Raw genomic sequence first — 27,645 nt, 5'->3', positions numbered from 1 at the left:
CTATCTATCTATCTATCTATCTATCTATCTATCTATCTATCTATCTATCTATCTATCTATCTATCTATCTATCTATCTATCTATCTAATCTATCTACATTTTTTTTTTTTTTTTTTTTAACACTGGCGCCTTTAAAGTGGACCAGAGCCACTGAAGTGGACCATACGTAATTGCATTGCCGACTACTCATTGGACTACGTCTGTCTTGTACACGCCCACTCACTGTTGCAGGAAGTAATTCACGTCAAACTCCTCTGGCGCGCGCAACCTAGCATAACTTTAATATTCGACTGAATAAAGTGTCGAAAGTTAGAGAGCTTAAGGAAAACGTAAATAAACCACAACAATGTCAATATTTCTTCAAGCAGTCAGAAGCAACATACCAGAAAAGGACAAATCGGAAATAACGGAGAGTGACCTGAAAAAATGGGGACTAGGAGGTGAGGGAATGAAAAGCTATTGTGTTTAAAAGAAACACGGGAAAGTATTATTATGCCAATTTCAGATTCAATGCATGCAAATATTTCTCAAACGCGTGTAATATAAATGAATAAATATATTTCTTATGGTGTAACGTTACGTCCATAGATTTAAATATTGTTGTAGGTCTCAACAATATGTTGTAAAGTAAAGTAAAGGATACTTTTTATTACTCAAATTTAAGTTTGTGCAGTTAATCATGACGCCATGTTTCCTCATCTTGTCTATTATAATGATACTGAAATTACACCAATGCCAATGGAATCAATTTCATCTCACAACATTTTTACGTGTGATTAGCTTTTCATGTGCCTCATAAATTTGACCAGTGAGAAAATTGAAATTTTCTTAAAGTTTTCTTACAAACAACACTACAATACTTTATCTTCTTCCTAACAGCTATAAATCTGAGGTCTTATCAGGTGGATGGAGTTAGGTGGCTGTCACAGTGCATGGAGATCCAGGAGGGCTGCATCCTTGGTGATGAGATGGGTCTGGGGAAGACTTGTCAGGTTAGTAATGTCATGGGTTTATCTTGCTTATATTGCTTGCTTTAAAGCCAAAGATTTATTCCAAGATGTCAGATATCAGATAAGTCAGATGTCATCCTCTGCTGTAGACCATCTCTTTGCTGGCATATGCTCGAGGATGTCTTAAGATGAACGGACCATTCCTTGTGCTTTGTCCCTTATCAGTTTTGGAGAACTGGAGACAAGAGTTGGAACGGTAAGGGATACTAATGTATGATCAGACTTCTATTATCAGACTTGTATGTGGTCGGTGTATTAAAGTCACTGCATAAAATCAAAATATGTGACAAACTGTCACTCACATGAGATCACAGCAATAGCAAACTACAACCAATCCAATCAATTCCCTATAGACAAAATCAAGACCCGAGCTAAATTTTTTTTTTTCATATGCCTCTTGGATTTGCATCACAATAGAGAAGAAAAGACTATCACAACTTCCGTTTCATGATGACTTTAAACATTTTGATTCGTTACTTTATTGGGACTATGAAACTTTATGCCACCCAATGAATGTGTGAATAATCCAGCATGAACTGATTTGACCTGAAAGACAATATGTTGTCACTGTCACTAGATGGAGACAGTAGCATGTAAACTTTGGATTAGTATCTACCTTGAATGCAATATAAGCTTCACATGCAAGATTAGTTAAGGTTCTCTTACTTTCCTTTTCCCATTCAGCTTCTGTCCCAGTCTTTCTGTGCTCTATTACACTGGGGATAAAGAGAGAAGGGCAGAGCTCCAGGAAGAGCTCAAGAATGGCAAAAACTTCCATGTTCTTCTCACCACCTATGAGGTTAGTGCACCTGTTTTCAGAGGATAAATGTAAGATTACTACATTCTAAAGGTTGCTTTCAAAGCTTTTGCACTGTTCTTTAATGTGAAATCCTTCTCGTATTTAATAGATGTGCCTCAAGGATGCCAGATTCCTGAAAAGGTGATCTATGTTGGTGAACAGATATATCATGAAACTTTATGAAAAATACAGTATATTTACACAATTCTGCTACACAGACATTTTATGTGTAATTAAATGACCATATTGATACCATATCAATTATTGGGTGATATTAAAGCTTTTTTATTTTCCGTTATCTGCCATAATTGGAGATATATTGATCGATTTTGGATATCAAATGTTACATTTTTCATGCTCATTTGCCTTATTTTTAAAATGACCGTTTGCTGTCATCTAACACTTAAAGTTAATCATTTTGAAACCTAATTAGTAATAATTGTTTTTGTAGTGTTTTTTTGTTTGTTTTTTTACATAAGTGTAGTTTTTTTTTTTTTGTTATTGGCCATAACATAAAAATAATTATCAGCTTATCGTTATCAGCGACAATATCAGATTTTGATTCAAATTTAACTGTACCACCACTCCACTCTCGTCTCACAGCTGGAAATGGAAGATTTTAGTTGTTGATGAGGCCCACAGGCTGAAGAACCAGGAATCATTGCTGCACCAAACCCTCAAACAGGTTACACGACTGCATTTTAATATAGGCATGCTTTAATGTTTTTATTGTCACTGTCAGTGTGTAAAACCCTGATAATTAACCGAGCACTGCCTGTCATTTTTTCAGCTTTCCCCTGATATTAACTGCCATCTGATGTCTGCTTTTTCTCAGTTTACAGTGGGTTTTCGAGTGCTGTTGACAGGCACTCCCATTCAGAATAACTTGCAAGAAGTCTATTCCCTCCTCACCTTCATCCAGCCCAGTCTGTTTCTCCCTGAAGATGTTGAAGACTTTGTTAGGGCCTATACAGACGTACAGACTGAACCTGCCCTTGGTATGGCATCACCAACCTTTGCTGTTTCAGTTTGAAAACCAAACTGTTTGCGCCGAAAGACAACTTATTGTCTTTAAAGTCTTCCACCACCCTTATTAGCACTTAAAGTCACCATGAAATTGACAATTCTTGTTTTTTAATGGAATACTGTAGTATTTATTATGAATGATTTATCCGTGCACATCATATTTTTTTAAAAACTCATATACCCTTGTAATTTTTAATCAAAGCAACTTTGAACGCCTCTCTCTTACACTGACATCTCTTCTTTTCTCGTGTTTTTCGCCGCAAGGGCAGGACAACCTGTCACTCACTGTACGTTTTTCGCCTTCATACCAAACTTGGGTCTTCAGCCGACAAAGTTTAAATCCCGTCTGGCTAGCGCACTACCCATAATGTTTACGCATTAAGTCAGTAGGCGGAGAGAAGGCGGTCTTTTTGTGGCATTTTGAACGCATTCGACCACACGAGCACTTAAAAATGCGACAAATGCAACAAGCTCAAAACGTTTTAGACCCCGTTTACACCTGTATTTAGCTTCATCCACTTGTGATCCGATCGACCAAAATGCATCTTAATACCAGGTGTAAACAGGGCCATATGAGATCACAGCATTAGCAAACCACAATGATCCTATCAATTCCTGATAGACAAAATCAAGTCCCACCCTCCTTTTTTGTTTGTTTAAGAAGCCGTTTCATTCGGATACACATCACAATAGGGAAGAAAAGACTATCGCAACTTCTGTTTCATGACGACTTTAAGGTTGTTGGCTCAAGCAAATGTTAAATATCCAAAATAACTGCCATCATTGACCTTGAGGGCTTTATTTAAGCAATCATGTTTTTAATATGTCTTTGCTTTCACTGGTAGAGATTTATTTGGTGTTTGTGGTGAAAATTACTGTGCCATGACTCCCTCCCTAAACCAATTTGGTCCGCTCATCAGAAGAGCACAGGTATAACTGTTCTGAGGGACACTGACAAATTGGACAGATTTGGTGCCAAACTGAACACATCAGATAACTCACAAACTTGGCAGGGCACAAAAAAGATGTCAGAATAGATCATCTCTCCTTGACTCACCGCCCGGTCAGATTTGCCAGTGGCTATTAGAGGATATAGATCATAAATTCTCATTTTTTTGTACTCTGATGACCTTGTGTGGGAGTTTGTAACATTGTTGTTCTTGTCTGCAGCTGATGAGCTTCATCGAGTGCTCCAGCCTTTTTTGTTACGCAGAGTTAAAGCAGAGGTGGCAGCTGAACTGCCCAAGAAGACAGAACTTGTTGTTTTTCATGGGCTGTCTGCTCTTCAGAAGAGATACTATAAAGCCATTCTGACGAGAGACCTTGGTAAGACTGCCCTGAATCATGTCACAACAGGCAAAATTGAATACTTTAGCAACAAAAGGATGTGTTCATTCTAGTGTTTAATAATTCCAGATGCCTTCGGGACAGAACAAAGCACTAAGACCCGACTTCTGAACATATTAATGCAGCTCAGGAAATGTGTGGACCATCCATACTTGTTTGATGGTAATTACTTTATCACCTTCTGGGATTTTCTATGGGAAACACATTTATTTATCCAACTAATTGTCTTTATTCCACACCATTTCTATGTAAGGTGTGGAACCAGAACCGTTTGAGATGGGGGAGCATTTAGTGGAGGCCAGTGGGAAGCTCTCTTTGTTGGACCCAATGCTGGCGTATCTTCAGGAGGGGTTTGTCTTGTTGACCTAAAAGTCTAGCTTCCTTCCAAAAGCAAACTGATCTGGTCTATTGTAGATATTGAGATTTTGTTATCATAATCAATTGATAGTGAAACATAAGTTTCACTTTTTTTGTCATATTTGGCCTGCAGCAATGTAATATACCTTCTAAACTGTTTAGCATCATATAATTGTTTTATTAAATATCTTTGATTACATTATTTTATTTTTTTATTGAAAAAAATTACAAAATGTAATTAATGATAGAATTCCTCAAAAATACACTGTCGGAATGGTTATATGTAATGTGTCACCATATCCGTACACTGAGAAAAGTAGCTCAGACTGTGGATAGTTTCAAGCTGAAAGTTTGATGTCACAACAAACAAGAAAAAACGATGGTTCATTAAAAACGGCAAACCTCAGGTTGTAAAAACAAAGTTGTCTTGTATCCATGTGTACACCAGTGCCTTGAACCACATTTATTTAAGCAGAGGAGCATAGCTAAAGCACAACCAAAGATGCATGCAGTTTTATTTTTTTAAGCTGCCAGAAGGCCAAAAGTTACAATTGTGTAGCTTTAAATGTGTTTTATTGATTTGGTGACATAAAATATGTTTTTGTCACTGTTTTCAGGGGCCATCGTGTTCTTCTGTTCTCTCAAATGACCAGGATGCTGGATATTCTGCAAGATTACTTGGAGCACAGAGGTACTAAGACACACTTTGACTTTGTCAGAGCCTTCACCTTTACTTATTTACCTGTGATCTCACAATGTGCATGACAGTGAGAAGTGCTTACTGCTTGTTTTTTTATAGACTCAAGGCAGAAAAAAAAATCGTCTTAGCAGACTTTAAATTATGAAATTAAAGTGAAATCACAAACCACGTAATGTTACCACAATATGCTTGCTCAATGCTCAATCTTTTTTATTTAAAAATGTAAGGGAATGTATTAGCTTCGTGTTTGTAAAACAGTGTACGTTTCTTTTCAAATTGGAACATTTATGTAACCGTACCCTACATGTTCTACTAGTAATCTAGCCCTCTGATCTAGAGCAGTTCATGTGGGTTTAGTATCACATCCTGTGTTTGCTGCTGTGTGTGTTAATGTGCTAGCGGCCTTGTAACTGCCAGCCCTCCCACTTCTCCGCAGGTTACAGTTATGAACGTCTGGATGGTTCCGTCCGGGGAGAGGAACGTAACCTAGCTATTAAAAACTTCAGCACCAAAGATGTTTTTATATTCCTCCTCAGCACCAAAGCTGGTGAGTTCACGGTCTGGGAAAGCCAATCTGAAATTCACACTCTATAATCAACAGCAGTGGAAATCCATTTTTGTATTAGTTACTATATATAATATTTAGAGTGTTATATTTAAATACCATTTGAGGTCGCAATATTGGCCTTATTTGTTTGATGCAAATCTTATTTGCATATTTTAGACAGACACAATTAATTGAAAGCCGAAAGTCATGACGAGATCATGCATAAATACTGAGAACATGCACAGTCTCTGTATGAGATGGTGGTGCAAAACCTGTGTGATGTAGAGAGAGATTCAGTTCATCTTTGGCCCTTTTTTTTCATATTATAATTACAGCCTCACTTTCACTTTAACATTTAATTAAACTCTTTACACACTTCCGATCAAAATTGTGGGGTCATCAAGATATTTTTTTTTATCAAAAGTGACAGTGAAGACATTTATAATGTTAAAAAAGATTTATATTCAAATAAATGCTGTTTTTACTATATTGATCATATAAAATCCTCAAAACGGTATCACGGTTTCCACAAAAATATTAAGCAGCACAACTGTTTTCAACTGCGAAAATAATAATGTAACTTGAGAACCAGGGTTATTATAGTTTACGGAAACTAAAACTAAAACCATAAAAAAAAAGCTTTAAATAAAATAAACGTTAGCGGAAATAAATTAAAATATAAAAAACTTAAACTTATTTTATTTCAGCTAGTTGCCCATGCAAAATTTCTCATTTTCATTTCGTTTAACTTCATGTACTGAAATACTATAAATAAAATAAAAATTCAAAAACTAAAATAAAAAACTATATAGACATAATAAAAAAAAAATTGTAAAAAATTACTAAAATTATACTGTTGAGAACAAATCAGCGTATTAGAATGATTTTTGAAGGATCATGTGACACTTTAAAATATATTAAAGTAGTTATTTTACATTGTAATATTTCACAATATTACTGTTTAACTGTATTTTGGATTAAATAAATGTAGTCTTGGTGAGCATAAGAGACTTCTTTCAAAAACAAATCTTTCTGAGCCCTTTTGAATGGTAGTGTACCTGTATTTGCTGACTGTGCGGCACCTTGGCTTACAACAGAGTCTTTGTTTGTAGGAGGGGTAGGAATGAACCTAACAGCAGCAGACACTGTGATATTTGTGGACAGTGATTTCAACCCACAGAATGACCTACAAGCAGCAGCCAGAGCCCACAGGATTGGCCAAACAAGGTACTCCACTGGCAAAATGCATACTCTATGTTGTTCCAGCTAGTTTTGAAGTGTCAAGAATAAAAAAGGAATTAGTGCCACAAAAGTGGTTCATGTGATGGTTTTGTGCGAGGACCAGGCCAAAATGTCATGTGGACATTGGTGTTTTTTTTTGTCCTGTTTGAACACGCTTTTAAATGTTCCCTGTTAAGGGCACTTTACTTGACCATGTAGATAAATTCTCATCTCTTCTTTGTGTGCAGGCCAGTTAAAGTGATCCGGCTCCTCGGTAGAGACACGGTAGAAGAGATCATCTATTCCCGCGCTGTGTCTAAACTACGTCTCACAGACACAGTGATTGAGGAGGGACGGTTTTCTCTGCTGGACCAGGCTCAATCCGCAGCTTCTGGCCTTCAGGTAGAACGAGTCCTTATCGTCTTATCTCTTAAGCTCTTTTCTGTGCACAGTTTCCTGGTTCATATCTTTGTGCACTTGTGGTTTCGCTTATTGTGAAACTGCACACGTTTACAGTTTCTCAGTATGCTGACTTTTATATCCCCACCAATCTAGTTGAGTGAGATCCTGAAGTTTGGTGTGGATAAACTGCTGTCGTCAGAGGAGAGCTCTATTCAAGATGTGGACCTCAGGCTGATCCTAGGGCAGTCTCGAGATGGGCGATGGCTAACGGATGAAGAGCATGTCAAGCTTAATGAGAGTGATAAAGAGGAAGATGAGGACATGGAGGGTCAAAGTACAACACTTAGCTTCTTTTCAGTAATCTTGTAATAACTCGCACTTGAAAATGAGAATGAAATGAACTAATGTGTTTCTTGACTTCCAGACCACATGTACTACTTCGAGGGGAAGGACTACTCTAAAGACCCCAGTGCAGAGGATGAGAAGACCTTTGAACTGTTACTTGAGAAGCAGTTAGTTGATCTAGAGGATGCTGGGAAGGAGGGCCGCGCACTTCGTAACAAAGCTGGGGTAACTTACATCTTAATAACACACATCTTAAAGATACAATTTCTTCCACACCTATTAAAATGAAATCATTTGGGGTCTGTATTTTTATTTTTTGAAAGAATTGAATTACTTTATTCAGCATCAGCAAGGACATTACATTGATCGCGTTAATTAAGATTAATTAATTACACAAAAAATAACGCGTTAAACATTTTTAACGCATTTTAATCGCACTTATTTTTGCACCGCGGAACGTTTCTCACTGGATGAGTTTAGGTGGACCGATTATACTGGAGCACCAACTAGCGTTCACAACTTCCATAGACAGTATTTAAACGATAACTTCTAGCGTTGCCACCCGTCCCGGTTTTCCAGGGATTGTTCTCTTTTTTGAGCGACAGTCACGGAAAATGTATATTCTTTCCCGGGACACGAACGTTTTTTTGTGAAAATGTACTTCTAAAGTAGAATTTCCTGGTTTCAAATTAAACCGTTTCCGTCTACTGTTACTTTGTTTTCTTCATGGTTGTGTACATCCAATCCTGTGTCCGTAAACGGGTAAAACAGTGGATTGGCCAATGCCAGGCGTTTACTTTTATTTGATTGGAAGCTCAACTTATCGCCTAGCAACTGCCTGCGCTGCGCGCGCATCAACACACATCCAGGACTAAACAGCGTGAGCAGTTGCTAGCTAGCTTTAAAAAAAATTCTATTTACATCTATTGTGTGAAATTGGGGGAGAGACGGACGAGGAGGATAACACAACAAAATTGGATGAGCCACCAGTGTCAAAGAAAAAACTATTTACAACCTATAAGAGCATGGTTGTCTGCAAGCTGTGCAACAAGGAATTCGGAACGGCTATTGCTAACGTTACACTTAATGGCAAAAATAGCACTGGTCTGCTGGACTTGGTTAAACAAAAATAAACAATATTTTGTTGCTTAAGCTTATGTATTCAGTCATTATTCAATGGTATACTAAAAATCCATGTGAAAAAAAATACTTCAAATATCAATATGCGAAAATATTTATATGCGATTAAAATACGATTAATTTCGATTAATTAATTATAAAGCCTCTAATTAATTAGATTAATTTTTTTAATCGAGTCCCGGCCCTAATATATATATATATATATATATATATATATATATATATATATATATATATATATATATATATATTTCAAATGTATATATATATATATTTCAAATGTATATATATATATATTTGTAACAGTATAAAAGTTTTTACTGTCACTTTGTGACAGTAAAAATATTTAAATAAATAGCATTTATTTGAAATGTGTGTATATATATATATATATATATATATATATATATATATATATATATATATATACACATTTCAAATAAATGCTATTTATTTTAATATTTTTAACTTGCCATTCATCAAAGAATCCTGAAATGATCATGGTTTCCACAAAAATATTAGGCAGTGCAACTGTTTTCAACATTGATAAGAAATGTTGTTTGAGTAACAAATTAGCATATTATACTAATTTCTGAAGGATCATGTGAAACTGAAGACTGGACTAATGATGCTGAAAATTCAGCTTTGCCATCACAAGAATAAATTACGTTAAGATATATTAAAATCGAACACAGTTATTTAAGTTGTAATAATATTTCACAATAGTGCTTCTTTTGCTGTATTTTTGATTAAATAAATGCAGCCTTGGTGAGCATAGAGACTTCCTTCAAAAAATCTTACCAACTTTAGAACAGTTTTTTTTTTTTTGTTAACAAATGTATTGTCCTTTTTTTCTTTCATGATAGCTAATGATTAAGATTTTTAGTATATTTATTCATATACTTAATTTTTTACTGAAGCAAACAAACAAAAATCAAAACAAAAGTCTGTCACTGCCTATCAGGTGTCCCTGACTGGACCCTTGAATGACCCAGGGAGGAAGAAGAGACCTCTTACAGAATCAGAGTTAGAACAGAGATGTCAGAAGAGACAAGAAGGTGCTGCAAAGAGGGCAAAGCTACAGGAGGAAAGGAAGAAACAACAGGAAGAACTAAATTACAAGAAGAAGTAAAATATATATATATATTGTGGCATTGACATTTTTGACCAGTATATAGTATATTTATTTATGTTCCTGTGTGTATGTGTATCTCTGTTTGTTTTTCAATGGCAGGATGGCATGGTGGGACTCGTGTGGCTACAGATCGCTGTGCTTGCCAAGTGTCGACAGTGAGGGTGAGGAAATGGAGTCTGATGAAGATGATGATGTCAGCTGGAGCTCCACCGATTCGGAACACAGAGCCATTTGCTATGTGCTGGGTGATGTAACTCGCCCTCAGACCGATCGAGAAGATGCCATCATTGTGCACTGTGTTGGTACGTCACTTAAAAACTTCTCAATGCCGTGGCCAAGTTGGCCTATAACAGAGACTATAATCAGCATATTGATTATTCCGTATGGCTTGTTAAAGTGTAACTTTGACGATTTTCATCCCACTTTGTATTTTTACAATGTCGCAAACGTGTCATCCAGCGGACATCGCAGTTAGTAACAGTTATCAACAGTTCAGTTATTATTGTAAGGGTATATTTATCACTGAAAATGACTACAAACACTGAGGTTTTCTCTCCGTATTTACTAGTCTTTGCAGTCTTTAGCCACTGCCTACAATGCGCTGGACCCTTCACTGGAAACCAAAAGTTACTCACTCCCACTAAACATTTACTTTTTGAATTCTTGTACCCGGGAAAAACAACAAGTCAACACCATTGTGACTAAAAGTTTGCTAAGAGGTATTTCCTACTAAAGCAAGGCAGTGTTTGACTCACTGGCGTGTGAATAGCTGACTGGTGGGATTGGCCTTGGACGGCAACATGGTTTTATACGTTTTTTTTGCCAAAAGGCAAGATAACAGCCTTTGTTCTCTGTTTTCTAGTCAGGTAGCACTGATATAAAAATAAAAAGTCTTCTTTCTACTGTATAGGCAGGCAAGTTTTATTGAAAGCCCATTTTGCCATAGGTGAAGTACCCCTATGTGTCTCTCTTCCTAGCGTATGTCCCGCGCAGGTGCGGGGTCCGCTTGTCGGCAAGCCTTTCTCCATTTTCTCCGGTCCAAGGCATCCTCGGGGGCGGCATCGATATATTTCATGTCTTCCTTGATTCGGTCCATCCACCTCTTTTTCGGTCTTCCACGTGGCCTTTTCCCCTCAGGGCTGAGCCGCAGTGCTCTTCTCACCACTGACTCTTCGTCACTTCGGATCACATGACTATACCATCGGAGGCGGGCTTCTCGCATCTTCTCAGTGATTGGTGCTACTCCCATGATTTTCCTGACATCCTCATTCGCAACGTGGTCCAGTCGGGTCAGTCCCAATGTCCATCTAAGCATACGCATCTCCATCGTGTGGAGGGCCTGTTCGTGTTTGGTGGTTGCAGGCCAGCATTCTGCTCCATAGAGGGCAACTGGGCGGACTACTGTCTTGTAAACCTTTGCCTTGAGGTGGGTGGGCATGCGTCGATCACAGAGGACACCAGTGACCTGGTGCCACTTCATCCAGGCAGCGTTGACTCTTGTTCTGGTGTCTGGAAGGCTGTCACCATTAGCCGAGAGGGTGGAGCCAAGGTACTTGAACTGCTCCACTTTCTTCAAGTCCTTCCCATTGATGGTGATCGTGCCATCGGTTTGGGCGCCACCTTCCATGTATTCCGTTTTATCCAGATTGAGCTTGAGGCCGCTTTCGCCAAGGTGGTCGTTCCACTGCTGCACTTGGACGTTGAGTTCCTGGCGGGTCTCTTTGGCGAGGAAGACGTCGTCAGCGTACAGCAGCGTCCATGGATGGTTCATTTGGATGTTGGCTGTTACTGTGTCCATGCAGAGAACGAAAAGCAGCGGTGATAGGGCTGATCCCTGATGTACGCCAACCCGGATGTCAAATGGTAGCGAGGTTCCGACAGGGCACCGGACGCTGCTTGTGGTACCTTGGTACCCCTATGTGTGATTAACTGTATTTGTGTGTTATTGTTACTGACTTATAAAGCCCTAAACGGCTTAGCTCCAGTCTATTTAACGGATCTTCTAGCGCCCTATAATCCATCGCGCTCTTTAAGATCACTAAATTCGAGGCTTTTGGTTATACCTAGGATATCTAGGTCCACCAAAAGGAAGGAGAGCATTTTCACATTTAGCTCCAAAACTCTGGAATAGCCTTCCTGATACTGGTCGTTGCTCAGATTCGCTCTCCCAGTTCAAAACTAGACTAAAGACGCATCTCTTCATCCAGGCATTCATATAAATTTTTTAATCTTACAGTTAAATCCGGCCTCTAGTTCATAACCGCCAGAGGAGAACTGGCCCCCGACTGAGCCTGGGTTCTCCCAAGGTTTTTTTTTTCTCCATTAGGTTTAGGTCACCATTAGGTCACCTGATGGAGTTTTTCGTTTCCTTGCCACTGTTGCCTTTGGCCTGCTCAGTTGGGGATATTCAATTTAATTAATCAATGAATAATACTATTGATTAGCATTACCAGACATGGACGTTCTATTATTATTTTAATTTAATACTGTGAAGCTGCTTTGATACAATCTGTATTGTGAAAAGCGCTATACAAATATTCTTGACTTGACTTGACTTGTATTTGATGTAGATGACTCTGGATATTGGGGCAGAGGAGGATTGTTCACCGCACTGGAGCTCAGATCAGATGAGCCGAGGAAACAGTATGAGTTGGCTGGTGATATGAAAGGTGACAGACCGGTCTCAGCAAACAGAAAAGGTTTAATTCATGCTGTCATTACAAACATTCCATACTGACGACGGGATCTAGTTCACACAGTTCACTATGTTGCTTGCAAGCTGATTTTGCATAAAACTGTCAGAATTGATTTAAAACCCATAATTAATGTGATGTTTGAAAGTTGTGGCTTTCACAAAGTTTGTGGTATCAGAACTATGAAACTGGTATTTACACTACATAATAATGTAGTTCTGTTTTACACTGGGGTGATTTATAGACATTTGTAAGCCTGTTTTCTTATACATTTTAGCAGTTTAAGAGTACAAAAGTAATCCACTGATATTAAAATTCTGCTACAAATAAGCCAATAATTATTTTCATGTTTTATGATAAATTGGCCAAAAATACAATTATATTCTACATTGACTAAATAACATCTAAAACACTAAAATTATCATTTTAAAATACAAGTAGATCACAAAATTAGAATGTATGTATAGTATAAAAAATAAATGAATGAGATTTGATAGATTACACTACTGTTCAAATGTAAGTTCACCAAGGAATTATTTATTTTATATATATATATATATTTTTTTATATATATATATATATATAAATATATATTTTTTGTTATGACAAAGCTGAATTTTCAGCAGCCATTACTCAGTCTTCATTGTCATCTACTGTGTCATCTGCTGTGTTGCTCAAGAAACATATTTTATTATTTGAAAACAGTAATGATATTTGAAAAACAGGCTTGATATTTTTGCAGAAACCATGATTTGTTTAGTTTTTTTGTTAGGATTCTTTGATGAATAGAAAGTTTAAAAGAATAACGTTTATTTTAAATATAAATATTTACACAATTCAATATCCAATATCAGTATATTTGATTGAATATTGACCAATACCAATAAATTAAAAATCATTAGAAATGACAGCTTACTCAACAAACATAGATTCCATTCCATAACTGATTGGGTCAAAATTGAAGGGCAATGAACAAAATATATAAATGATAAAGTGATAATTGTGTGTTGCAGACTTAGAACTTGGGAATGTTCTGCTTTTTCCTATTGATGATAAACAGTCAAGGCTCAGTGGAAGAGACTACGTAAGTCAGCAAGCTGTTTATGTCTTTAATCTACTGCTGTTCATTATTTTAAATCATTAATTTATTTAATAATTGTATGCCTCCTGTCTCTCTAGCTGGCACTCATAGTTGCCCAGCAGAGGGATCAAGCCAACAAGTTGTCAGGCATTCGGCTCACTGCCTTGGATGAGGGCCTCAAGAAGATATACAGAGATGCCAAACAAAAGAAGGGTACTCGGCACTCATTTGTGAAACTATTGAGCTAGTTGCAATGAAATGGCTTCATATATTCACTTTTATATTCACTGACTTGGGTTGATGATCTATTAATGTGGCTATTACAGCTGAATTACACCATCTGTGCTGCAAACCTGTCTTAAAACCCAAGTTTACTGCACGGTGCACATACCTTTTAGTATTATAGAGGTTTGATTGGGATTGTTTCCAAGAGGTAGATTCATTTCAAACCCTTTTTTTTTTATGTAAACATGCACTAGATCAGGGCTAGGCAACTCTGACCCTTGAGATCCACTTTCATGTAGAGTTTAGCTCCAACCTTGTTTAAACTCACCTGTAACTTTCTAGTAATCCTAAAGACTTTGATTGGCTTGTTTTATTAGGTGTTTTATTAGGGTTGGAGGAGCTAAACTCTGCAGGAAAGTGAATCTCGAGACCTAGGGCTGACCACCCCCTGCGCTAGATGGATGTGTTTGACCATTGACACACCGTTCTAAAAATGTGTTTGACCATTGACACAACGTTCTGTGTGGATGCCCGGTTAATGTTGTCTTCAACCTCTGATATTAAACATTTTCTGTGTTATCTTCAATAGCAAGTGTCCATCTGCCTCGGATTGGTCACTCCACTAAAGGCTTCAATTGGTACGGTACAGAAAGACTCATTCGCAAGCACCTGGCCACCAAAGGCATCTCCACATCTATGTATCCTATTCCAGAAGTCCTAATTTTTCACAAAAACAGCTTACTAGTAAAAACCATGAACTGTAGCCATAAGTTATTTGTATCACTTGGACATTTGGCTAGATATGTCAATAGAATGTAATATCTACTCGTAGAGTGCTTTCACACTGGCAGTTAGTTCAAAACAGAGCAAGGTTCGCATGAAAAATTGGGCATGTGAAAGCTGTCAAATGGACCAGAGAGCGTGCCATGGTACCAAACCCAAAATTACCTATAGGAGGAGGTCGAAGTTCTCTTGCACTGGAACTGGCACAATTAGTGTGAATTTGAAAGCAGTTAAGCAAGATAAAAGCACACGTACTGGGGTTTGACAGAATCAAGAGAGTGTGAAACCAGACCAATGTAATGGAACTATCAAGGAACTATCAAGCTTAAGTTTGGATCACATCAAATGTGGCAAGTGTGAAAGAACCCTAAAGGAATACAATTAGAAACAGGAATATTCCTTGACATGTTTTTCAGCTACTATTATAGACGAGCCGCTTCACACTCTTCTAAAGCTTCTTCCACCACATGCACAGCTACTCCATCAACCTCAGACCCTGCAGCATCAGCAGCAGGTTCCCCACACTCCTCCAGTCCTCTTGGTAACAACAAAACAAAAATCTCTACTATGTCACATGAAAGTCAGGACACACCTGGGTTGGCTGACTTCATGAGAGGTGTTCATGTCTACTTCTACAACTTGGCTGCTACGGAAAAGAAGAAGCTCGCCCGCTACCTTATCACATATCCTTTCACGTCCCTACATTACCCATACGTGTCCTATGCATGAAACAATAGTGAACAAAGCCGATACACATTAGACTACATCAACACGTCTTATCTTTATTACATTTATGATGATAAATCTTGTTGAGCTGATTCCTTAACATTTCTGCACATATGATGGTGATGAAGAGGATCGCATGAGCTCACACGTCACTCATATCATAGGACAGGTAGAAAGCCCTGTCCATGCAAAGGTAGTACCATCAAAACATTTACCGTATTAAAGAGGACCTATTATGCACTTTTTCAAAGGCTCTAATGGGTTGGCTGGACCAGTGTTTTGTGATTAATCAACTGCTTCAAGCATGTTTTGGAAATGTCACGCCCCTTTAGGGGGCTATCACACCGGCAGTTTAGTTCGGAACGGGGCAAAAATCGCTGATGTGAACGCTGTCATGCGGACCCGGGTGCGCACTGGGGTACCGAACCCGAGACTACCTGGAGGACGTGGTCTGAGTTCGGTTGCTCCTGAACCTTGCCACGGTTCGCGTGGATGTGAAAGCAACATGGACTCGGGTGCGCACTTGTTCAGGAAGTAAAGTGACCTGCGCATGCGTTTTAGCTTATTATGATGTATTTAGTTAAATAAAACACATGTAAGGGATGATCGTGTTGATGATTTACTTTGGATACAAGCGAGAGTGAGCCTGCAGTGTATTCGCGCATGGAATCCTCAAAAGAGTCTGTTTGCAAGCTGCAGAAGGCCACCTTAAACACGCACAGTAAACCTGTGTTGTTCACTCAGCTGCGCATAATAACACAGAATTAATAAAAAACACAATATATTGACCCGCGTTCTGTTTTCTATCATGCGCCGTGCACGTTTGCGATGACTTAATATGCACGCAAACGCACCAGGGTTCTATAGAATCAAGTTGAGTGTGAAACCAGACCAACGCTGCGGGGGGCGCCGGGAACAATCGCGCTCGGGCTCGGATCGCAGCAAACGAGCCCAGTGTGAGTTTCAACACACTATTAAAGTCCCCCTGTATTCAATAATTTTATCCCTTAAAACTCCTTTGATCACCAAAATGACATATTTTTTTTTATGTTTTAAATGTCCTTGCCTTAAAATGGCTTGAATGTAACTCTATACCCTTGCCTCATTTAGTATATGTGGTTTCTATGAATATGCAAATTAGCCCCGCCTCCACTCACACCAGCTCAGAGATCCACTCGTTGACATGATTGATTACAAGGTAGTTTGTGACGTCAGAAACACCAGCGATTTCAAACCGCGTTTTTGAGATTCCCTTTGGTTCACTGCAGTTTTGAGGAGGATATTTGAATGAGGAATATTGTGACATGTACATTCCTGTAAGAAAGATTAAGACTACAAATCATGCCGTGTCAGAAACAATGCTTACGGAAATAGAGAATAACTCCCTATGTAGTGATTGTGCTTCGTGACTGCGGACGCTTTCAACCTCGCATAGCAACATTTACACACTAAAGAAAGTTGAAAATGTAAAAATGCATAATAGGACCTCTTCAAATATGCCGTATACTAATTAGATTAATATTTATTAATACTAATATTTTGGATAATAATTTTAACTAATTAGATTTAGTAGCAGAAATATGCTTTGCATTATTCTCCTTTTTTTTCTTTACAGGAACTGCAAGATTTATTGCATCAGTACCCTCAGGCTCTTCTTGTAAAGAAAAAGTGGCTGGAATCCTGCTTTGCTAACCAAAGGAAAGTCAATGTGTCTACATATGTAATTAGGTTAAGTTGACAAATCTCCTCCTGCGTTCCTCAGAAGTGACTGATCAAATCAGTTTGCCTTTGGCTAATCTACAATCACATCTATTTTCTGTTTAGGGTTTGAAATTAACTGGTCTGTCGCTGTATATCCAGTTACGGCTAAATTGCATCAAGGTTTGTCATAGTATGATTTAAATAATGAAGCATTGCTTTCTGTTTAAAGAGAAACAACACACTCAGGAGAGACTTTACAGTAAACAACACTAATGTATTTATGCACTTATCTGTGTTAGATTGTAAATGTTTTACATGCAATAAATGTTTTGCTTTGGTTTAAAACGTCACAATTTTATAATGGTAAACTTAATAAATAAGCTCATATATGTTGTCCTGTAAAAAGATGGCACTAAATATGTAATTGATAAATTACAAATGAATAAAATTGCACACAAAAAAACACAGATACAACAAATCTACTTTACAGATTGTTTATAAAGCAAAGTCACAGATAAAGGTGTAAAAGCTGTTAGTTCAGAGTCAGATCTCGGATGTCGGTTTTACTCAGAAGTGTATAGCTCTAAAAACTAAACCACAGATGTCTATGATAATGTACTTACGTTTCTGGAAAGTGATTCTCATTGGCCATTTTTAGTAATAAAAAGTAACCCCCAAAATACTGCTGTGAGTTGTTTATCCTTTTTGTTTTAAACCACAATAATATAGTCATAGAGTAAATCATTTAAGAAAGTTATTCATTTAAAAAAACAATAATAAAAACAAAACGCCCATGCTTGTAGTTATTTTAGTAGAACTCTTGTTCATTTAGTCCTTCCTGTTTATTCAAAGATGTCTCTCAGAAATGTGCCCAGATATTCTTGTGTGGCAATTTAACTTTCATTTTTAGTGAAATTGCTGCATATCTAAATATGGTTGAAATTATGTGTTGTTCTATGGAAGTAAAATAATGCCAAATGTTGTTGAAATAAAAAGCCTGTTGAATTGCACTACTTGAAAAAAATATGCACTTCATTAACCATGCTTGCATTTTAATGCATTGTATTTTTAGGGATTGCATTTTTATGGGCTGAAATTCAACATGGTTGTATATTTAAGCTGTGTATATTTTTGAATTCAAAACATTTCAAACACATTTTCATTAATACAAATTAAATAATCCATATTCACCTTTCATATTTCACTTCCAAAATATTCAAACTGTTTAAAAATACAACCTATAATATTCTACAGGCAATTTTCGGTCCATTTTATTTCGCTTTACAAATTCGCTTCCACAAATTCAGTGATTCAAATTCGACAGTAAATTCAACATTGACATCCAGGAACTGCAGGAAAAGCAGTAGATTACTGAGCATAATCTCCATCTGCTCCATCTCCATCTGCACAAGCGAATTTGTAAAGCGAAATAAAATGGACCGAAAATTGCCTGTTGAATATTATAGGTTGTATTTTTTAACGGTTTGAATATTTTGGAAGTAAAATACGAAAGGTGAATATGGATTATTACAATTGTATTAATGAAAATGTGTTTGAAATGTTTTGAATTGAAATATTCACAGTTTAAATATACAACCATGTTGAATTTCAGCCCATAAAAATGCAAGCCCTAAAAATGCAATGCATTAAAATGCAAGCATGGTTAATGCAGGGCATTTTTTTTTTTTTCAAGTAGTGCAATTCAACAGGCTTTTTTATTCCAAAAACATTTGGCATTATTTTACTTTCAAACTGTACTGACAAAATTAACAATATTGTGGCCAATAATATTAACTAATATATTATTCAATTATTATTAATTATATTACTTATTGTCCGTATGCTTGCAACTTTCCTATTTCACAGTTTTGCTCTCAAAGTCAACCCTTAGTTTACTTTCAAGTGATTTACAAATACTGTGTGAATCGGTTCGTCAGAATCTTTAAAAAGAATCGGCTCATAAGAACGATTTTTGATGAAGGCAGATAAACAACTAGGAGGAGGATGTGCTTTCTGGGAAGTGGGCGGAGTTTGTGTTGTGAAAACAGGCAGGTGTTCAGTTCAGAAACTTTCAGGCAGTAGGCTATGTAACGTTTCTTCGAGTGCTAGAGCTCGTGCGGTCTGTAATGTCCAGCGATTAGAGACTGATCGGAATTAAATAATTCACGCAACTAAATCTGCTGGTCAGCTTACAGGTATGGACGTGTTTTATGTGACGTTAGACGTCGAATATGTCGAATAGGTGAAGATTTTAAGAGACGTATAAGAGCAGAGTCTGAGTTGTATACGTTTGTAAAGTATTTAAGATGTTAATCTTTTCTAAGATTTAATTTTGGAAGGTGTTACTTTTATAGTTGGCTACTACGGTAACGTTACGAAGCAAGAAATATGAAAAACTTAATACCTTTCTTGTACAATGTTTACCTGAGTAGTGCGTGTTATGAACCCCCGGCAGTGACAGTTTTAAAGCGTGAACGGAACACAACGAAAATTTCCAAAATAGCCTACTACTTTTTTTTCTTTTCTTTTTTTACAATAAACCAAATTCGTATTGTTACAAATATTATTATTTATTTAAATAAAATAAGAGTCTGCTATAATTGCATTTGATGTATTTTGCTGATACAGTATTTTGATTTTAAGTTTGGTAATGGAAGTTATTGTATTGGTATCCTCTCTGCCCCATTTGTGCTTGAGGTTGATGACCTTAGTTACTTGTGATTTCCCATGTCTCATATTGGTTTCCACTGCATATTGAGGTGTTTTCCGCTGTTTATGTAAAGTGCATTGAAATGTCATACTGTCATACAGTAGCATAAGTAGAGAGGGAGGGAGAGAGAGAAAGCCTTGGCATAATTGTGGGTTCCTGTGTTTCAGTAGCCAAAGGTTGTTAATTTTCTCAAATACAACTTTATTTCACAGGGTGATCAAGCAGTCAAGGCTTCCTGTATTCATATCTTATTAACCACTTATTACAGATTTTTGTGCTGACGATATGAAATGGCTGCAGGTCTTTTGTATTAGACACAAGGATGATGCCTGCTCAGCATTGCTGCTTACAATATAGGTAAAATATACCTCCCATAATGACACAAATTTTATCAAGATAATTATTATTATTTTGCATTACCTGCCAATGGCTAGTAGATTAAGAATTTATAAACATAATATAAAATATGGAATGTATTACCATAAACCGACAGCTCACACTGGCACTGGGCTGCCTTTATTTTTTTGTGCCCTGTTTATTCAAACATTTTTGTCGCATCTGGGAACCAGTTGTTACGTTTTCAAAATGCATGAAGAAGGTTGTTTGATTTAAACATTGCTGTTTGAATGAATATTAGGAAGTCTGCAAGCTACAGCAATATTCTCAATCTATTGTAGTGTCATTGTGTATTGTCACTCTTCAAATGTTGATTTTCCATTTCTTTTCAAGGCCTACTCTTTATCTGAAATTTTCAGGTCTTATGTTTTCTTTCTCATTAACTTAGGAATCTTTCTCCATTTGGCCACTACAGTTTACAATCCCTCAACTTTCCAGAAGAGAACGACGAGACTATGGATAAAATCATTACTGAGGACGGCGTCTGTGACTCAGGCTCCACCGATTCCCAGCCCTTCCACGCTGACTGTTGCATGTCTGAGAATGAGTCATTGAGCGCACAGGCTGACTTCACGGATATCTGCAGAGACAGAAAGACCAACTACAGATCCACACAGTCCAGCTACAGACCTTACCAGCCCCCGCTAGGTCTACCCTCCGGCTACAGTCCCCAGACGCCTTTTCCCAGTCAGACTGAAGCATGTCTGAGCACCCTAGAGCCACACAACGGAGACCTGCTCCACTCGAGTTCAGTGGGCAGAAGTTCAGTGGAATACCCTAGTGGCAACCTTCCCTCTTGCTCGGTGTCTGGAAATTACTGCAGTTATCCTGGTGATTCCTGCTACTCTTGCTCTCCAGACAGGCACAGTCTGGGAGAGGGGAGTCTAGAACAGCCACGTTCACTGCACTCTATCCCAACTGCGTTCGCGCCTCACAGCTACTGCATGCCCCCGCAACCCTGCGCGTCCCGTGGGCCGCCCTGCTGTAGTCAGCACCCTGTGGATGTGTATCAAATGGATCATGGCTGTCATTACAGACCACATTACCAGATGCCCTGTTGGCCTGCACGTAAGTCTCGGTTCTTTGCTCAAATTCAATGCTTATTATGATTAATAATAATTGTGATTATGATTCATAAGTGAGTTTTTTTTTTTTTTTTAATGATACTTGTCAATCAAGACCATAAACAGTGATAAATAAAAACAACATTCAAAACAAGCCCATTGTCTTTAAAATGACCTCATAACTGTACGCTGTCTTTATCAGGGATCGTTATCAAGCCTACGGCGAATTAAGCCTGTGCCAAACCAAATTTATGCAGTTCAGTTGAGCAAGTTTCCATTTCACTGAACTCACTGTCAGAAGGTTAAATATAACTTTTATGTGCGGTATTTTAATGCACACACCTACGTTTTATTCACTGAGCACCAATCAACAATATAGTTTAGACAAATGTTGAATGTACTGAAATGCTGCTGCGTCATATTTAAATTCAGTCATTGTCACCCTTTTTGTTCAAATGCATATTTTATGTGTAAATTATAAAAATAATAAGTGGCTGACTGGCTGTGTTTGCAACATCTTCCATTACATTACAATCGACACACATATATAAACTTCCCACTTTAATAGATGTTATATATATCTTACTGTCCAGTGATAGTTCATCCGACATGTCTAAAAGCTGAAAGTCTAACCATTCTAAAGCTGATTGGTTGCACAGTGAACTTTTTTTATCTTAATTGACCCGTCGCAGGGAGTTTGATTGACAGGTGATCTGACCATTGAACAATCATACTTCGCCATCCGCCATTTTGTCCGACAAAGCAGTCAGGAGAGTTAGTAGATTAACGTTGGAGGATTTAAACTTGAAAAACAGAGTGTACTGACGTCTTTCCGCGTTTAAAACAATATTCCTTCTTATGTTCATTCATGTTTATTTGATGCTATGAATTAACTAGAAAGAAGAGATGATCGGTTTACGAGCAGCTTTAACTGATGCTCTACAGCGATCTGTCAGACACATTAAAGAGCCACAAAACAGTATTTATTGTTGAAATATCTTTTTAAAAATGACTAAATTTGACAGGTGAGACTTTTTCATATCAAAAGTCCTGTCTGTCAGAGTATTGTCAGTGTCCTCTCTGCTCTGCAATGTATTTTTCACTGCGTGAGAACATGGTGTGGCGTAAGAGCGGCGTAGCTTGTCGGACATAGCAACAGTAACTAAAGGGGGCGGGTCTTTGCGAACGGTCAATTGACAAATGGATAAAGAAAAGCAGCTGGCAAATTTTTTTTTTTATAATGTAGTTTACAATGTGCATTTGAAAATTACTTTTAATTCACTATTTAAATTTTTTTAACCACATTTTAAAACACAAATTAAATAATGTCAGGTTATTTTTTTTCCATGTAATTTTTTTTTATTTTTTTCATTTAACTAGATTTTAAAATATTAATTAAAATAAACATTTTAAAGTCTGTTGATTAGGCCATTTAAAAAAAAGGATTATTTCCATTTTATGTTTCAAACTTATTGCTTGATTTTATTTTTAAATATTTGTCTGGCACAGTTAACATTGAGCTATTACTGCAGGCGGTAAACGTAATATTAATAAAATTAGATGTTTGTATACATTTGTATTGATCATGGCAGCCGTAATTCATCAAATGATGGAAAAGCATGTTATAAATGGGCAAGTATTCAAAATAAACTTTTTTTTTTTACTTGATCTGACCTTATCATATTAAATAATATTTTGGTTTCAATAAAACCTATATGTTAGGTTACCTGATAAAGCATTTTTTTACGGTGTATGCAGATTAATATCTCACTCACTTTATAATTTCATCTCCAACAGGCCTTGAAAACAGCAGACAATCAGGCTCAGAGTTCACTCATAGGTAACGTATAATAGTGGTGGGATTATAGTCAATTAATAGGTGATTTTACAGGTTGCTGGTTTTCAATGATGGATTCAACTTAGTTTACTGAGGTCTTTTATGCAATGCTCTGATCTCTCACAGTGGCCACACCTCTCCTCGCCCTCGAGCTAATCTAACTCCAAGCACAGCCCCTCTGTCCCTGGAGCAAAGTGAGTGAACACACTGATGTTGAGCAACACTGAAAGAATGTGGAATTTGAATAAGATGTGTGTGTGTCAGTAGCTTCAGACTATAATAAAGAAAAAATGATCAAAACTTGATCATATTTGTTCTTCATCAGAGTCACCTGATTATAAAGCGATTGTGTTTAAGATGCTATTTGTAGATTACATTTAGTTAATGTTACTTTCAATCTAAATCCCCCAAAATATTTTTTTCAAAAATTAATTCCCCAAAAAGACTAATAATATCATATTATGTAAGGGATAATGTACATCCAGCTGGCTGTTATCGCAAAATAAACCCAGACAGAGTGATCAGGATGTGAAGTGGAGGGGCCTTGCATCACTCTGAATGGGTTTATTCAAAGAAATAATCTACAATTATGATTTTTGTCATAATCATGCAGCCCTTATGTGTAATTAATACCCTTGATTAATTGCATCTAACAAAAAGTGTGTGTGTGCGCGTGTGTGTGTGTGTGTGTGTGTGTGTGTGTGTGTGTGTGTGTGAATATATATAAATAAATATAATTATATACACACATATTATAAACAAAAACTTTTGTTACATACGACATCACCACTAAATAGAGTATACTATCTTGAATGATATAATTCTGGAAGGATCTATTAAATGTTCTTTTTCACTCTTTTCATTATTGCAGGGAAGGTGTTTGTTACTTATGAAGCAGACAGTGAAAAACATGTCAAAGAGATTATCAACTTTGTTGCCTTACTGAGACACAATGGCTTCTACACTCACGTAAGACATGCAACCTGTGCCAAACATTGCCTTGCAGTCATGCGTGTCACCTGATACTGGGTCTGTCAGAGATCATGTTCAGTCCTTTTGTTCTTTTTGCACAGATTGACATGTTTGAACAACAGTTCAAGAGCATAAGCAAGATCGACTTCATGGAAAGATACATCAGCGAAGTAAGTAGAGATTATCTCAGACCTCCTAGTGTTTCAGGGAGTGTGTTTATTATAGTTTGACTTGCACAGCAGAAGTTCTAGACCACATTGCAGCTCATTTTGGCGAAGAATCACCTACAGGGTAATATTGTAAAGACCGAAAGCTGTAAAGCAACCAAACCATTTTTGTTTTTACAGGCCATTCAGGGACAGGGTTATTGGATCATATTTCACAATATATATTAATAGCATTATATTTCACAATAATTGATTTATGTAATTTTTAATTTATATAAATTTGTATATAAAACACCAGAAAAAGAGACCATAAAGACAATTTTGGATAGTGATGTGTTAAATATGACCTCATATTTGTTCTTATCACTCATTAGACTAAATCATGTGTGGATGACTGTAGTGCTTCTACTCTGTATAAATACATTTTCATCTGCGATCATTCTTTTTTTTATTATTATTATTATTTATGAATAGGCCATTGGTCATTTGTGAAGGTCTATCTATGAAGTTTTGGCTTCTTAAATAAACAATCAAATTCGAATGCATCATCAAGGACATGAGATATCTGTAACCTCTTAAGCTAGGAGAACTTGTTCAATGGTTGCATTTATAAAGCAATGCTTACTATTGAATTGATAGCAGTGGAAGAACTCATATCACTGTTTATGGTCAACACATTGAGCCTATTGGTGGGTGCTCTCCTTTTGTTGAGGATGTCTTCAGTTCTTACAAATCTCCAAAAAAAAATGATCATTGATGTTATATGTCTGATTAAATGTAACTGTTAACCTTATAAATGCCAAGGATTGATCCCTGACATAGGTGACCTTACTATTACATGTTCCCTTTAAAATGAATGTCTACAAGTAGTTGCTCTTAGGCGAGTTAATTTGTGCTGAGAATCTGAAGAGGTTCAATGTGTCAATGTCACTCAGGCAGTGTCTGTCCTACTTGTGTTCAATTGTATTTGCTTCTAAATGATTACAGCCAGTTTGAGAGTTGCCAATAAACACATAATATAGCACAACGAATATAGTCAACCAGTATGCATATTAATTTTCTTCGTTGACTTTCAGATTATAATCTATTGAATTCTGAGGAATTGATTTAAACGTGGCAAACATGTGTTAAACAGTCATGGAGTCGAAATAAATAAGAATTATTAAATAAGTATTTTTTTATTAGACATACACAAGTTGATTTGTAGGATTTTATGATGCCCAGGTATTCTTATTTTGCATTAATCTGAATGGCATGAACAATCTTGGCACTAACAAACCCAACAAAACTTTTAATGTTATGCATTTTTAGAGCATCTAATAAAAACATATAACCCTGAAACAAGTAGTTGTAATTAATTAAATTCAGACCTCAAGTGGGGGAGGACATTTCTAGCATATTTCTGAACAATAAACCCTGCTTTTCTAGTTTCAGCATTTACAGAGCGAGCAAACTTTTTTAATTATTATCTGAAGTAGGCCTAATTGCTACTTTCTGTCCATAAAGTTGTCTCATTTTGTGTTTGTTTTTTTAAATGCACAGAAAGACTATCTGATCATCATAGTCATTAGTCCAAAGTACCACGAGATTGTGACCAGTGCCTCGTTTCACATGGAAAACGATGAAACACTCAACACTGTCTACATACACAAGCAGGTACAACTTACAAATAATTAGTGGAAATAGATGTGTCCTTATTTTTCTTGTCAATTGACTTAAAAACGTTTGTCTTTTAGTTACAGAACGAATTCATTCAGAATGGGGCCAGGAATTATAGATTCATCCCCATTTTGTTTCCTGGTGCCAAGAAGGTAAAACTGTCTCAGCAACTGATTAAAACTATGTAAAACCCATAGCTCATTTAAAAATGTAAATTGTCATCATTTCTCTCTCCCTCAATTTTTCCAAGCCTGTATGAATGAACCTTTCTTCTGCTGAACACAAAAGAATATATTTTGGACAATGTCAGTAACCAAACAGTTGATGGTCCCCATTGACTTAGTATTTAGTCAATAGGGTCCATGTTTGATTAACCATATTCTTCAAAATATATTTGATTTGTGTTCAGCAGAAGAAAGGAATTCATACAGGTTTGGAACAACTTCAGAATTTTCTTTTTTGGGTGAACTATCCCTTTAATGAAAATTATATTTCTGTTTAAACAAGTACTCGCTCAAGGAGCCAAAATCCTCATTTGTGATTTACTATTATAACAGCAATAGACATCTGTGGTTGTTTGTACAATGCTCTGGTAACACCTAAAGGATGACTCCAATATATTCCACTTAAATCCAGTTCAGATGTAATGATGCCTCTGCGTTAGTTTACAACATTTCTGTCTGCTTCTCTTTGTCAGTGCCATGTCCCTTCATGGCTTCAAAGCACGCAGATCTTCACCTGGCCCAGAGACCGAGATGACATTCTTCGTCGACTCATGCGTGTTGAGAAGTACAACCCTCCACCCATTGGAGAGCTGCCCACCATTGTCTCCATCCCCATTTAGTTGATTAGGTTTCCCAGACCCATTATATGTCAGTTATGAACAGGCCTGTGATCCATTTTAAGTTGATTTGCCCCTCTGAACTGCTAGATGACTGTTTAGTATGTTAAAACCCCTGAAGCTTGTTTCATAGTTTGTAATATTTGAATAAAACTCCTGTCATTTAATTAATATTTCACCACTCATGACTGATGAATAAATCAGAATTCCCTACAGTGCTGTCAAATCATGAATAATCGATTCTAAAATAAAAGTGTGTGTGTGTGTGTGTGTGTGTGTGTGTGTGTGTGTGTGTGTGTGTGTGTGTGTGTGTGTGTGTGTGTGTGTGTGTGTGTGTGTGTGTGTGTGTGTGTGTGTGTGTGTGTGTGTGTGTGTGTGTGTGTGTGTGTGTGTGTGTGTGTGTGTGTGTGTGTGTGTGTGTGTGTGTGTGTGTGTGTGTACATTTTTGAAGGTTAAAAAATTGGTTTAAACTGATATTTTACCAAGATTTCACAGGCAAACAAGATCCATTGTCTATTGGTAACAGTGTAGAGATGTATGAAGCAAAACTCACACAGAATTTACTTTCAAACTTAGCAGCTTTCTATTGGTCAATGGCGCAAATCCGCCCTCACACAATGTGCCTGACCTTGTGGATTCACATTGAAATGGCTGGATTTTGAAAACTTTTTCTGTAATAATAGCTATGTAAGAACATGTTTTAACCCTGACTGTAGCAGTAGCAGACCAGGAACTTTTAAAGACATGTATCCTTTTCATCA

General features: G+C 37.0%; 2 protein-coding genes across 10 annotated transcripts; both read left to right on the top strand.

Moving 5' to 3' along the window:
• The first annotated feature begins 158 nt into the window (after positions 1 to 158).
• chd1l (chromodomain helicase DNA binding protein 1-like) lies at positions 159 to 17,914 on the top strand. Of its 2 annotated transcripts, none has more exons than XM_079627279.1 (25): positions 159 to 440; positions 880 to 992; positions 1,100 to 1,206; positions 1,695 to 1,809; positions 1,919 to 1,950; positions 2,413 to 2,494; positions 2,645 to 2,807; positions 4,006 to 4,161; positions 4,252 to 4,344; positions 4,436 to 4,532; positions 5,157 to 5,230; positions 5,676 to 5,786; positions 6,899 to 7,013; positions 7,256 to 7,409; positions 7,563 to 7,743; positions 7,834 to 7,979; positions 9,859 to 10,022; positions 10,129 to 10,331; positions 12,600 to 12,698; positions 13,736 to 13,806; positions 13,902 to 14,016; positions 14,618 to 14,726; positions 15,228 to 15,494; positions 15,649 to 15,730; positions 17,153 to 17,914. In XM_079627279.1, exons 1-25 carry the CDS (start codon positions 347 to 349, stop codon positions 17,273 to 17,275), a joined length of 3,066 nt encoding a protein of 1,021 aa, XP_079483405.1. In that variant the 5' UTR covers positions 159 to 346; the 3' UTR covers positions 17,276 to 17,914. The 2 variants fall into 2 exon arrangements, with proteins under 2 accessions (XP_079483405.1, XP_079483406.1); XM_079627280.1 differs by having other exon boundaries at positions 15,228 to 15,498; positions 15,653 to 15,730; positions 17,153 to 17,301.
• traf3ip2l (TRAF3 interacting protein 2-like) lies at positions 17,281 to 27,099 on the top strand. 8 transcript variants are annotated; one of them, XM_079627283.1, is made up of 10 exons: positions 17,291 to 17,418; positions 20,217 to 20,305; positions 20,760 to 21,412; positions 23,206 to 23,248; positions 23,372 to 23,439; positions 24,117 to 24,214; positions 24,319 to 24,387; positions 25,927 to 26,040; positions 26,121 to 26,195; positions 26,741 to 27,099. In XM_079627283.1, the coding sequence occupies exons 2-10, from the start codon at positions 20,271 to 20,273 to the stop codon at positions 26,885 to 26,887; spliced, it is 1,302 nt and encodes a 433-aa protein (XP_079483409.1). In that variant the 5' UTR covers positions 17,291 to 17,418; positions 20,217 to 20,270; the 3' UTR covers positions 26,888 to 27,099. The 8 variants fall into 8 exon arrangements, with proteins under 8 accessions (XP_079483414.1, XP_079483409.1, XP_079483407.1 ...); XM_079627281.1 differs by having other exon boundaries at positions 20,733 to 21,412; XM_079627284.1 differs by lacking the exon at positions 17,291 to 17,418 and adding an exon at positions 19,251 to 19,433.
• Positions 27,100 to 27,645: the final 546 nt, after the last annotated feature.

This window comes from Phoxinus phoxinus, assembly GCF_949152265.1.
Source record: "Phoxinus phoxinus genome assembly, chromosome: 11".
In the NCBI taxonomy this organism is placed as follows: domain Eukaryota; kingdom Metazoa; phylum Chordata; class Actinopteri; order Cypriniformes; family Leuciscidae; genus Phoxinus; species Phoxinus phoxinus.
This window is presented reverse-complemented; position numbering and strand designations above follow the sequence as displayed.